This window comes from Falco peregrinus, chromosome 1 (assembly GCF_023634155.1).
Source record: "Falco peregrinus isolate bFalPer1 chromosome 1, bFalPer1.pri, whole genome shotgun sequence".
Classification (NCBI taxonomy): Eukaryota; Metazoa; Chordata; class Aves; order Falconiformes; family Falconidae; genus Falco; species Falco peregrinus.
In genome coordinates, this window is record NC_073721.1 from 29,421,003 (window position 1) to 29,433,649 (window position 12,647).

Sequence of the window (12,647 nt, forward strand, 5' to 3'; positions counted from 1 at the left end):
TTTTGCAGGAGGGCTGCAAAGCTCCTCCTGTGCCCACTGTGCTCTGATAACATCTGGCAGACAGGACCAGACATCCCAAGTTTGCTGCTTACCCCTTCCTTGTGGCCACAGAGGGCCAGAGTCTGACCTGCAGAGGCTGAATATGGCAAGGACATTATCTCTAAGAGCAGCATCCAGGCAGCTTCTCTGTCAGAAAACATGAGGCAGGGCAGTGTGATGCTTAGGATGTGTTCTTTAAAACTGCAGGAATCCTTACCACCACTTAGATCTTTAGCGCTGTCAAAGAGCAGTTTGTTCAGTCATCTGGTGTTTTTTTTCTCCTGCGTGGGTGTGTGTGTAAGTAACGTTGTAGCATTTTCTGTGGCATTCTCTTTCCGTGGGGTAGGTGGTCTTTTTCCCCAACGGCTGAGAGCTGGAACATGCTACAAAAAGGATTTAAAGCTTAAATAAGCTTTTGTGTACTGATCATCTTAGTTCCAGGCCAGATAAGTCCTCGGCTGGTGCTTGTGGCTGTTGGTCATGGTATGTTTTCGTATTTAATGACCTTCGCTGTTCCCTGACCCTGGGGCAACCATTCTCATCCTTCCAAGAGGAAGGGGATAATGTCTTCACCTGGAAATATGTCCTGGGCTTTGAAAAGGGCTTGGTTGGGTTTGGCAGCGAGGAAATTTTTAGTGGGGAAAAGAAACGCCTCTTGCTGCATCCCACCCCCACAACTGTCTTTCATTTCTGTCTCTGCTGAGATGATGGCATTGGATCAAAGCCGCAACAGGCAGCAACAAGCAATTGTCAAGGGGAGTCTAAAGCAGGGGAATGACCGCGTAATGCCAAGACATTGTCTCTGATGGCTGAAATTCCAGCTGCTGCTACACCTGGCCCTTTCTCCTGTAATAAAGGAGGATTTTTTTTCTTCTTACACTTTTGAAGCTGACTAGCTGCACCTCTGGAGGACATATCTCATCTCACAGATGCTATGTTGTGCCATCTGATTGCTTTTAGATGTGGGAAAGTTGCTATGTACTTATTGCCACTCAGGGTCAAGGTGTGTGTGCGTGGAGAGGCACTGTGAATAACTTAGGTGATTAGAGGTCTGCACAGGAAAGGGGAATGATTAGCAGTATGGGACACTGGATGCTAAGCTGTGGCCTGGCATCAATTATCAGGCCTTGCCTGATTCCTTTGGCCTCTTGCAAGTCCCCTTGCTCCCCTGTGCCAGTGAGGGATATGATGGTAGCTGCCTCTATTGCAGGTCAGGTACCTCTGCTGCCTTTTGCCTTTCTCTGCTCAGACCTTCCAGTCTCATCTGCCAGTGCTAGTGCATGGCTCAACAGAACAGCCAGTTAATGGCCAGCAAGAGAAAAGGAAACGTTCTTCAGATAGTGGTTGGGTTTTTTTCTTTCTCTCCCCACCTCCTGCCTCCTTTGGGAGTTTAAATTCCTTGGGAGATGAGGATGACACACCACTAGGAACAGCTCCAAGGCCAGCATTTGTCATTTGCCTGTGGAGAACTGTTGCTCCTCAGCCTGTTGTGGTGGTCTGCATGTCTTTAGGTGATAAATGCCCCTGCCTCAAGGATGCTTCTCCATAGGGTAGGATACTAGAGAGATCACTTTGCAGCAACTCTAGGAGCTATTCTGCCCTGCCCTGTGTTGAAGTGGACCAGTCATCTCTCTGGCATGGTAGTTCTCATGCTGTAAACACTTTGAATGCACAAGTCCTACATTGTCCTTTCCTCTAACACGACGTGACAGACTCGGGGCACGAGAGCTGTTGTGAAAACCAAGCCAAACTTAGCTGTGCCCTGCAATCCACCCTTGATGTTGTATCTTTTAAATATCCAGTCTTTGCCCACCTCCTCCCCCCTTTTGAAAACATTTTTGGTAGAGTGGGGTTTTTTTTTGTTTTGTTTGTTTGTTGTTTTTTTTTTAAGAACCCTCTAATTTCTTGTTCGGTTTTTCTCCCTCTTCTGAGCCCTTTGAAAGTGGCTTTACGCCGTCACTGACACCAAACTGACACTTTGCGTTTCCCCACTTCTTATCCCTTTATGGCAACAGATGTTGAAATTTTGTATCCCTTTTATCTGTCCCTCTTTGCCCTCTTCCTGTAATTAGGTTTCCCTTGTTAGCAGTACAAAGTGGCCCGGTTTGCTGCCTGGCCTTTTGAGCCATTGTGTCTGAGCACATTTTTTCCTCCTCTTTCGGAAGAGTTCCTTCCCCCTTAAGTAATAGGCAGGGTGTGGGCCAGAGCTGTGGCTTTTTCTTGTTTCTTTGTTCTCCATTTATCTCTGCCACCTTTTTCAAAGAGGTTGGGGGGGGGGGGGGGGGGGGGGAAATACAGAGTGCATGGAAGGGGAAGATACAGAGTTGCATTTCTTGACTGTCAGGCCCCCCTGCTTTTCAGGTGTTCAAGGCAGGTGCCTTTGATGTCTGCAAGTTTTGGGGAGGTGGGAGGTAGAGGATTCATGAGGGTGGCTTGGGAGAGGAGGAGAAGGGAGATTCAGGTGTGTGGCTGGTACCCTCAGCTGAAGGGTGGGGAGGAGTCTTTCAGGGTAGCCAGGCAGCTGCTGAGCAGGTTAATAATCCGTATTTGCCTTGTAGTGCTTATGCATTGTGCTCTTTCAGAGAGCCAGCATGAGCGTTACCATCACAAGCAGCTAGCTGAAGTTTGCTGACTTGCTGCTGCTTGGATCTCTGGTATGTGCTTTCATGGCACCCTTGCTAGGTTACACCTGTCTGTGCAGTGGGGTGGGCAAGAATTGCTTGCTATCTTTCAAATTTTGGGGTATGTTGATCTGCATCCATTTTGGTGGCTCTTTAAAGCAATTAAGTGACTGAATGTGAGCAATTGTCAATAAGGAAGGGAGAGCTTTAAAACTTGGGCTGCCTGTTTTTAAACAGTAAGTGTAATTTGACATAGCACTGGACACCCTGGTTAGCTCTACTGTTGCATTCCTGTTTAAATCCAGTCTTGTCTGGCTTTGCATCTTGTACTCAGATTTTGTGTGTGTGAAAGTAGATAAATGAAATGAGAATCTGCAGGTCTAGTTCTTGGTTATTAAGCTTGCTAAACGTTTTCAACAAAAACTTTTAATGTAGAAGTTTGGCCCAAGATACACAAGCAGACTTCTTAGCATTGTGTTCTAAAGCAGGCTCTGTAGAAGATAGTTCTTTCCAGAGTTTTGAACTCCAAAGTTTAAACAAGTTTAAGACCCTCTAATTTAATAATAAAAGGAGTTTGTTGGGTGAAGGGAGAAAATGGATTCAGAACTGGAGCTACTAGATTGAAAGGAGACTGACTTCAAGAAGTGTGGGGACTCTGTTTCACTCAGGCATTTAAACTGGATTTATCCAGTCACAGCAAGTGGGTCGATATCTCTGGTAACAGGATAGACAAGCAATAGCAAATTATATCCTGGCACTGATAAGTTTCACAGAATTTGGGGGCTTGAAGAATCATAATACCATGCTGTAGATGCAAAATCCCTTTTCCTGCCTTGCTTGTCCATAGATTCATCATGCCAAGTATCTTTTCTTTTTTTTGCCAAGGAGACTCTCTTCAGGCTTTGTGGGAAAGAGGTTCCCTACTTCTTTCAGGCCTGGTTTTCTTTCTCAGCATCTCTGTGTTGTCTGAACACAGTTCACAATAACCAATCCAAAACTTGTCCAACAGTGAGCTAAATAGCTTTCTGGGCTGTGCTTTTATATCAGGTAAGTGAATGCAAATGTGTGCTTTCTACTGCCTCCACCCAACTGCAGTGGGATGATCCACGGGTAGTTGCCTTTCCTCAGATGGCTGCTGATTCTCTTTTCCCAAGGCTCTTTTGCTTGTTTTTCTGCTCTGCTGTTTCCCCACCCCATCCACAAATGGCTTTAGTTACTCTTTTTAAAACATCTGTTCTGGGTATGCCTATTTATATGTCCTTTGGTTAATCAGGAACACAAACGCCTTGCCTTCTTTCTGAAATTCAAAGGGAAAAAGGTTGGTGAAGTGACAGACTGGGGTCTGTCCTAGGGGAATTCTTGTCTTCAGGTGAACCCTTTCTTGGCATATTAAATCACTTTGGCATAATGACTGTCTTTGGCTTTTTGATTTGGTCCTCGGGAACCATCCCTCTGCAGTAAGGTGGGCAGAATGGAGAGACTTCAGATGTACATCTAGGCAAAGGGAAAAGCAGATCCTTCTTCACAGACCTGACAATCCCACTTGTGACTTGAGCAGCAAAACTAGATTTAAACAGGACTCCTGCCTTCAGGCATGAATTAATCATTTCACGTGGCCAGAAGGAAATTTCTACCCCAGTTTTGCAGTTCAGAACTGTAGGATTTGATTCCCTTGTTCTGAGATCTTGGGCATTGTTGGAGGCAGGACACAAGGCCTATGGCCCACTGTTTGAGCCAGTGCTGGAGGAAGCTTGCTGCTGCAGGGAGCCTCTTAAGTGGTGGTCTCCTGTTCCTTTTTGGTTGACTTTGTTGTGTTCAGACCTCTGTCTGTTAGCTATAATGGGTAGCTTCAGTCTTGTCTGTGCAATGTATTTCTCATGGTATGCATGTGTTCTCAAAACTGTTTGAGGCCTCGTGGTTCTTCACTGATTTCTGGGGGCGGGGGATGACATCACCTTTCTGAACTCTCTCACATAAGCTGAGCATCTTGTCCCTTCCTTTTGTTAAGAGGGCTCTGGTACATCTTAACCTAAATGTAAAACAGTTGTAAGAGGAAGAACATACAGGTGTTTATCCTAAATGCTTTCCTCCATACAGCAGTCTTGGCCCTGTCTCGCTACAGATAAGCATGAGGCCAGTTCCTGCCCTTTGGATGTGTGCATGTCCAGGGCACACTGTGGCCTTTGCACTCCTGTTCAGGCGTATTTATGACAACTTTACAAGGCCCTGAACAATTGGAGAGTGTGGGTGGGGGTTGGACACTCCAGGCACATCAATCGGTTTCATCCCTCTGAGCCAAAGCAAAAGCAATCTTTATTTTTCCCTGGGTTGAGAGAGAATCAACAGAGGCAAGAGAGAAGAATGGGAAGGAGTGAATGAGGAACCCCCTCCGCCACTGGCTAGCGGTAGCTCATTTAAACAGATGGCTTTGTTTTGATTTGGACTCTCAATTTTTTTGTCTCTCCACTAAAGGAGACCTGCAGAGCTCCATCCAGAAAGGGAGCAATACAGCCGCCTGTTCCCACACAAGTGGGGCGAAAGGCGAGAGGCTTTGAGAATTCCCTGCTTCTTTTCCTTACCTCCCTCTTTTTCTATTCCCCCAAGAAATCACAGTTTGAGAGAATTCCCCCCTACTCCTCCCGTTGGAAAGAAAGACAGAAGACATTCTTGACATTCTTTGCAGAGAAAAGGGGTTAAATGTCTGAATTTGGGGGTCACCATGTTATACAAATTGCAATCTAATCGTTTTTACAAGAACACACGTGTGCTAAGAAAAGGAGCCATGAACAAGAAATAAAAGGGGACAGACAACCTTTTTTGTCCTATCTTCCCCCCTCCCAAGGTTTTGGACTATTGTCATGTCTTGTCTCTCTCCCCTCCTCACCCCCGAGAGGGAGAACATTGGTTTTATAGTTAAATTGGTTCGTAAAGCAGAAGGGCTTGGTGCCATTTCTGTTTGTTTTCCCAAATAAAAGCCCCAGCAGGGTCTCTTTTGCACCGTTGTGGCTTTATTTGAAGAAACTGGCTTTTTCCCATAGCCCAGCATGTCAGTTTATCCTCTGAACTTAACCTTACGGGAACCCGAACAACAAAAACTCACAGGGTCCCAGAGCTGGAAAGGTAAAGAAATTGTATCTTTTTATTGGACCATTTAAAGCGTGTGTGGGCCAGTTCAGAGAAAGCAGAAGAAAAGAAGGCAGAACTCCCTCATCTGTCTCCCCCCCTGACCTGACACAATCTCAAACTATCGTTGGTGTCATTCCTCCATACAGACTTGAGTCCCTTCAGCTGCACTGAGGAGGCATTTCTCCTGAAAATCACTTATAACACCATCTCTGAGCCATTTCACATGGACATGCTCCCTCAAAATTCCCCAAACTAATCCCACATCTCCATGCAGGAATTAGTAGCCTTGGTTAAGCACAGGGGTAACCTTGGGGTAGGATAACTCTGTGAAGAATGACTTTGCCAAGGATCTGTGCTTCTCCCTATGTACATTATAGATGATGTTTGACCAAGCCTTTCCCTTAGTATAAAGCTGCTGCATCCCCTGGGTGCCTCAGCTGTTGTTGCAAAGCACCCTGAAGAAATGACAGCTCAGCTCTTCCCCTCGGTTTTGGTGTGCTCTCCAAACTGGATGACAGAAGTTGTGCAAATGCTGCACTCTGGATAATTGTTTTTGAATGGATTTTTGTTTCCTTTCTGTTTGACACTCAGCTCAAATATCCTAGTGTTTTGAACTGAATGGTGCTCTTTCCACTTTCTTTTTTTAAAACTTAATATGCTTCCCACCTGGCTTGTTACAACTAGCTACGGGGCTAAAATACTGGTTTAGAACTCTGCTCTGTTTCTGAATAGTCATTTGCTTATGTGCAATGGCTTCTCCTCTTCAATGGATGATCCCGGTTCACAGATGAGGTTTTGAGAGCAAATGAGTATGTCCTTGGTTTTGCACATCTCTGTTTTCAGCAGATGTTCTGAATTCAACAATTTCCTAGAATTTGCATATTTGTATAATACCAGTTCTAGTGAATTTGGGTCACCAGAAACTGAGGGTGGGAGTATTGTTTCATGCCAGCTTTTGGAGGGTATTTCATGTGTACTGGAGACAGCTAGCTGGCCAAGACCTGCAGCAAATGGGCAGGTACAGGGAGCAAGGTGGAGACTTCTTTTGGACTCCAGCTATCAGCCAGATCTTGGGGAAATCCTGAGCTTTTGTGGTCACACAAATAATCGCTGTGGGTTGGGAGGCTGTATATGGCTCTAGCTTGGTGACAGCAGCATCCCATGAATTGTCTGGAAACTAACCATCTGGGCTGTGCCATGACTGATCTTATTTTGTCTCCATATTGCTGGAGTGAGGAGCAATAGAGCCTTAAGCTGTTTTTAAGAAGGAAAAAAACAACTTAAGGAAATCAGCTTGATTCTGCCATTCCTTGGTAGTTCACTTTGTTTCCAGGGTAGAAGGCTCCTGTCTTCTGGAGGTATCACAATAGCAGTGCTCGTGACTAGATTTCCAGCATGGAAGGAAAAGAGTGAAATGTGGAAATCCCCCCCCAAATAGTTTTATTTTAAAAGTAATTTTTAAAAGTCTTGTTTTCTGAGGAACATGGGAATTGATAGAGATGAATCAAACGATTCTTTATAGTGCCTGAATGCCTTTCATTTTTGGACTCATCAGTTTGATATGTTTCCCAGGCACAGGGACTTTGTTTAAACATCTTGTTCTGTCAGCAAGGAGTCCAGAGCCTGGTGCTAGCGCAGCTTTCCTGTGCTAGGGATGAAATGGGCTGCTGGATTTGCTCTAGCTCTGTTCCTTGCAGGCTGGTACCGGATTACTGCCATGTGATTTTGATTTGCTTAGATGCTTAAGAAAAAGTAGGAGAAACTAGGAATATCTGTGAGTTTCATGGTCAGTACTGGAGGCCTACCTGTGTGCCTGTAGGTTCTGTGTTGGCCCAGGTGGATTGTGGTTAAGGTGCTGAAGCTGAGAGCTCTGACTTTAGACTGGTCTTTCCAGGAAACCTGGACTGTCGTGTTTGTTATTCTGCTCCACGGAGCTTCACTGGTGTGGAGTTGCTTCTGTTGGTGCGACCCAGCACTGGGACTGAACCCCAGCACTGCCTGGCCCAGACTGTTCAGCAAAGCTAAGCCCCACCATCTGCACAGCTAACTACCTGGCTTGCCCAAACAAGGCCTGGGAGCAAAACAGCCTCTCCTTGCTAATGTTGGAGGGCCAGGGCATGGTGGGCAGGTGGTGTGGACCTTCCATGCTTGGTCTTGCTTGGGCTTCACAGTCACTTGCTGACTAACTTTCATAGCACATAACAAGGACTGGGCACCCTGGCCTCTGAAGTGCTGAGGATCAGCTGCCTGGCTTTTGGAAGGTGTTTGCGTGCAGAGGATGAAAAAGGGCCCACAAAGGAAGGGAGAAGGCTGTTCCCTGTTGCATTTGGCTGGTGCTGGTGATCCCTGTAAGCTAGTGAGAAACAAGGTTCAAGGTATCTATCATATCTCTTTCTGTCCCTTGTTGAGTAGGTATCTTCTGCCCATGTAAGTTTTTAGAAAAAAGCCCATTGCTGACAGTTATCTACTGCTTTTCTGTTGCCCCTTGGTGGGTTATCTTGATCCTTTATGGGTTATTAAGGATTAGCTGTGGGTTTTTCTCCCTAGGAAGTGGAAACTGTTGTGGACTAGGGTTTGAGGGCAGGGAGTATTTGGGATAACAAAGACCGGACAATTGGTGGGCACTAACTTAGGATCCCAAGACAGAGAGGTCTGTGATGGCAGCGTTCCCTTCCCAGCATGGGCTTGGCATGGCTGCGTATGCTGTAGGGACATGGAGGTAGCCTGGCATGGTGGTAGCTGGTCCGGAGACACCTTCATCTGCTGCAAAACGGGGGAAATAAGTGTTCTGCATCTTCTTCAATTTAAGTGTGCTCATGCCAGAACACTTAGGTCTTTCGGTTTGTGTGCCCAGAGCACAGCACAGAATGAGTTTCCCCTTGTGTCAGTAAGTGCTTCACTGTAGCAACTAATGTGCTGTTTCTGTAAACTGCTGAAGGACTGCTGCTGTATGCAGGGCTGGACCTCCTCCCAGTTGAAAGCTGCTTTGGCTGACCTGTTCTTGGGGCAGAAGAAGTGTGCTGATTAACAAACCAGTAAAGCAAGGTTTGCTTTGCTGCAGTAACTTGCAAGTATCTGTGCTCTTCTCCTGCCCACAGAGAAAAGCTAATTCTTTCTCCGCTCCCCAGCCCCTCCCGCCCCCCCCCCCCCCCTTTTTTTTTTTCCTTTCTTTTCTTTATTTTTTGTTGCCTAGACTGGAAAGGGAAGTGGAGGGAGGAAAACAGGTGTGACTCTGCTGGGATGCTTGGGTACCACTGCAGTGAGGTGTGAAGACAGGGAGAAACACTGGGAGCAAGGCACCTGGGTGGTGTTGGGTGCTGCACAGGAAGCTCTGAAAGCAGGAATCCAGACTCTGTGGTTTCCTCTGTCCCTTTGATGCTGAAATCTTTCACTTGGAGACATCACCAGGCTGCCATTAAAAATTGCTGCTATCTCGCAGCACTGCAGACTGAGGTCTGGGCTGGGAAATGGAAGATGAGCCTTACTGTGGCCAGGCTTATTCCAGATATGATGGGTGCTTGTTTAGAGGTGAGAGGTTGAGAGGACATCTGCTATAATCCATTTCAAGTACCTGAGAGGAGAAAGAGGGCTGATCCCAGTGAGTAAAGGATGTGCTTCTGCATCATGCTACCTTTTCTCAGCACAGTGCTCCTCTCTCACTGAGCTCTCTTAGTCCTTTACACGTTAAAGGGGTATTAGCAGGGAAATTGGTGGGGGGGAAATAACATAAACAGGCTTCAGCTGGCTACCAGGAGATATTCACCAGGTGTGCTGCTGGGCTGTGTGGCCCATGTGCAGCTGCCTGTCCTGGTTTCTTCTCCTGGAGTGCTATGTGCTCAGAGTACCAGCCCAGGGGCTACCCTGTAAACCCATGTGCTCCGCCCCCCCCCCCCCCCCCCCCAAAAAAAAAAAAAAAAAAAGCAATAGTATGTAGAAGTGGGGAGAGAGGGGTCCAAACTGCTGATGCTGCTTTGGGCTTGCTGAGATAGCTCATCTCCTGTGAGTAACTCCCTGCTCCTGCCTGAGCAGCTGGCAGAAGACTTCAGGTTGGGCAGCCTCTTATGAATCTCACAGGTAGTTCGAGGGCTCTCATTTGGGAGAGCAGCTGACTCCTCCTCATACCTCTGTTATATGTCTTACAAATCCAGGCCACACAGATAACTTGTGGAATGAAGAAGGTTTTGTGGAAGCCTCGAGAAGGGTTGTGTGTGTGTCCATCTGTCCCGCTGGCTTTGCAGAACAGCAGATGGAGGGGATCTGTGTGCTTGGAAGGGCAGTGGAGTGCCAGAGCTCAGAGATGCCCATCTATGTCTTACTCCATGGTGGAGCTGAGGACCCATCTGCCCTGGCCAAACCCCGCAGCAATTCCTCCCAGCACTCAGACTGCAAATGCTTCAACCTTTCAACCTGCACGCAGGTGCAGAGTTGCTGCTGGGTTGGTTTGCAAGTAACCTTCCAAGGGTTAACGTATTGTGAGAAGGTTGCAAAGGGCTGAAGCCTGGAATCCCCTCGATCTCTTGCCTGGAGAAACACAAAGTCCAATAAGCCAGCACCCCTGGATTCATGTTGGGGGGGATTAATTCATGCACTTGATGTTAAAGCTTGTCCGAGAGGTTTGCATGGGGGGGCCATTGCTAGGGCTGGTTGGCCTCTCTAAATGGTTGCTAGGGCCCTGGCATCAAGGGCCAATGTAGCTGCCCACAGCCACGGTCACGGAGGGAATTACACAGCCACAAAGAAATTGTTATTCTACATAATCTGCTCTTTGGAGAGTGACTGTGGGGAAACAGGCTGGCCCCAGCATGCCGCCAGCTCTGTGATCATAGAAGCGTGCTGGCTGCAAAGATCGGCCAGGGCTCGCCTTCTGATCTGGGGACACCAGGGCTCGAGGCGCTAATCTGCTTTATCAGCGATTTCTCTCTCCTGACACAAAGGTGTTTACTTGTTTTAACATCTCCCGGGACTCTATTTCTCCTTTTGTGTGGTCTTTATCCCCCGACAAGGGCTTTAGCCCAGATTACAGACAGAATTAAGGCATTTGGCGATGTGCCTCAGAACTGTGTGATGCTGGATCAAGGAGCAGAAAGTAACAAAATAATGGGGGGAGATGCTGGGAGTGACCCCACTGTGGGATCCATGCTGTCGGCTTTCAGGACCGCTTCATTGTCCTGAGAACCAAGAGCCTGTTGGAGAGGGGTGGCTGTGCAGCAGGGTTTGAAAAGCAGGTGCTTCAAGGTTTATTGTGTCCAGCATTTTTGATTTAGAGGGTGTGAGGAGGAGGAAGAAAAAGAGGGTTTGCAATAGGTGGCCATTTCAAGCGGCTGGGCAGATTGTCCCCTCTGTTCCCAAGAATCTGCCATGGCTGGTTATTGCTGGCTGCAGGGGCAGGTGCAGTGATATTGAGGATGGGCTGTGCCATGTACCTGATGCAATTTCTCATAGGGCCCAGGGAAGGGGCTCAAGCTCCTTGCAATCTGGCAGGGTGGGCTGTCACCAGGCACCATCCGCCTAGCGAGCTGCTGGTTCTGCACATGAACAAGCAGCAGAGTGATATGGCCACAAAGCATCAGGCTTAGAGCTTCATGGAGATCTTGCTTTTGCTCTTTCACAGCAAACAAGGAATTAAAAAGGAGGAGGCAGCCTAAAAAAAAAAAGCTAGCCTCTGGAAAGTGATCTGGCGAGCAGCCCTGGGTTGGTTGCTCTTGACCTGACATGTTCAGCCCCAGATACAGTGTTTGCAATATGTGGTGTGACTGGAGTGGGTTGAGAATACCATCCATGGCACACTGGATCAGGAAAGTCTGATTTGCCTGTGGATCTACGCTGTGTGTTGAAGATGTGGGGAAACAGCCCAGTGGGCAGTATTTTGAAGGAGGGAGTCTGGGATGGGATGGGATTGACCAGGTTAAGTGGCTGTTGCGTGTTATCTGGAGTTTGACTACGTTAAGAATTGTTTCCCATGGAAATGGACCCCCATTCTTCAGAGTACTGGTCACTTCTCCTACAGAAAATGATCCTGTTCTGTTGAGGGTCAGCTGTGCCTCTTCCTTGGCTATTCCTCTTACAGCTGTGACTCCTGCTGGTCACCCTCTATGACAAGTTAGTGGTCCAACCAGTAAGAGAATCTGTGGGAGGGAGAGAAAAACTGTGCAGGCTTTTCTGCATTCTGTTAAATCACAGAAATGAGATCTAGGAGACTTCTGTGATGCCATCTCTGCTCTGGCCAGCTGAATTGGAAGGGCACTGTGCTCTGAGTGACTCTTCTCCTAATGTGTTTATTGCAGTAGTCAGCTGTTGACCTGTTTAGGGACTGACTTCCACCGTGGAGCTGGAGTCCTGGATGTCTTCTATGAAACACCCTCCCTTCTCCTTTCTTGTGGGTATGACACTTACATCCGCTACTGGGACATCCGGACCAGCACCAGGTGAGCCTACCCAGCTGGCATCTGGGGCCCACATGAGGCTCCTTGCCTCTCCGTGTGCAGTGTGTGGGGACTTGTGTGCAGCTGAATTGGCTCCTTCAGATGAATCGTGCCTCAGTTCCAGTGGGGGAGTGGAAACTCAGTCCCTGTGTTGCCCTTGCAGGAAGTGTGTCCAGGAGTGGGAAGAGCCCCATGACAGCGCCCTGTACTGCATAAGGAGTGATAAGAACCATATGATCGCCAGTGGCTCTTCTTACTATGGTGTAGTGCGCCTCTGGGATAAGCGGCAGACTCAGTGCCTGCAGGTGAGGGCTGGCTGGAGGCCAGGCAGCAGCAGAGCTTCTGAGTTGTTCTCTGGCAGCCCAGTGCCCCTTCCTCTTTGGAGGAAGAGAGAGGGGCTGCTGGGCTGTCTTTGGGGTGAGCCTGCCATGGGGAACCT

General features: G+C 47.7%; 1 protein-coding gene across 3 annotated transcripts in view; it reads left to right on the plus strand.

Moving 5' to 3' along the window:
- Positions 1-12,647, plus strand: part of FBXW4 (F-box and WD repeat domain containing 4) — a 62,317-nt gene that overhangs the window by 48,785 nt on the left and 885 nt on the right. For all 3 annotated transcript variants that reach the window (XM_055795529.1, XM_055795534.1, XM_005239028.4), the window contains 2 exons: positions 12,071-12,211; positions 12,372-12,513. In XM_055795529.1, coding sequence (XP_055651504.1) covers positions 12,071-12,211; positions 12,372-12,513 — 283 coding nt within the window. The remainder of the gene's footprint in view (positions 1-12,070; positions 12,212-12,371; positions 12,514-12,647) is intronic.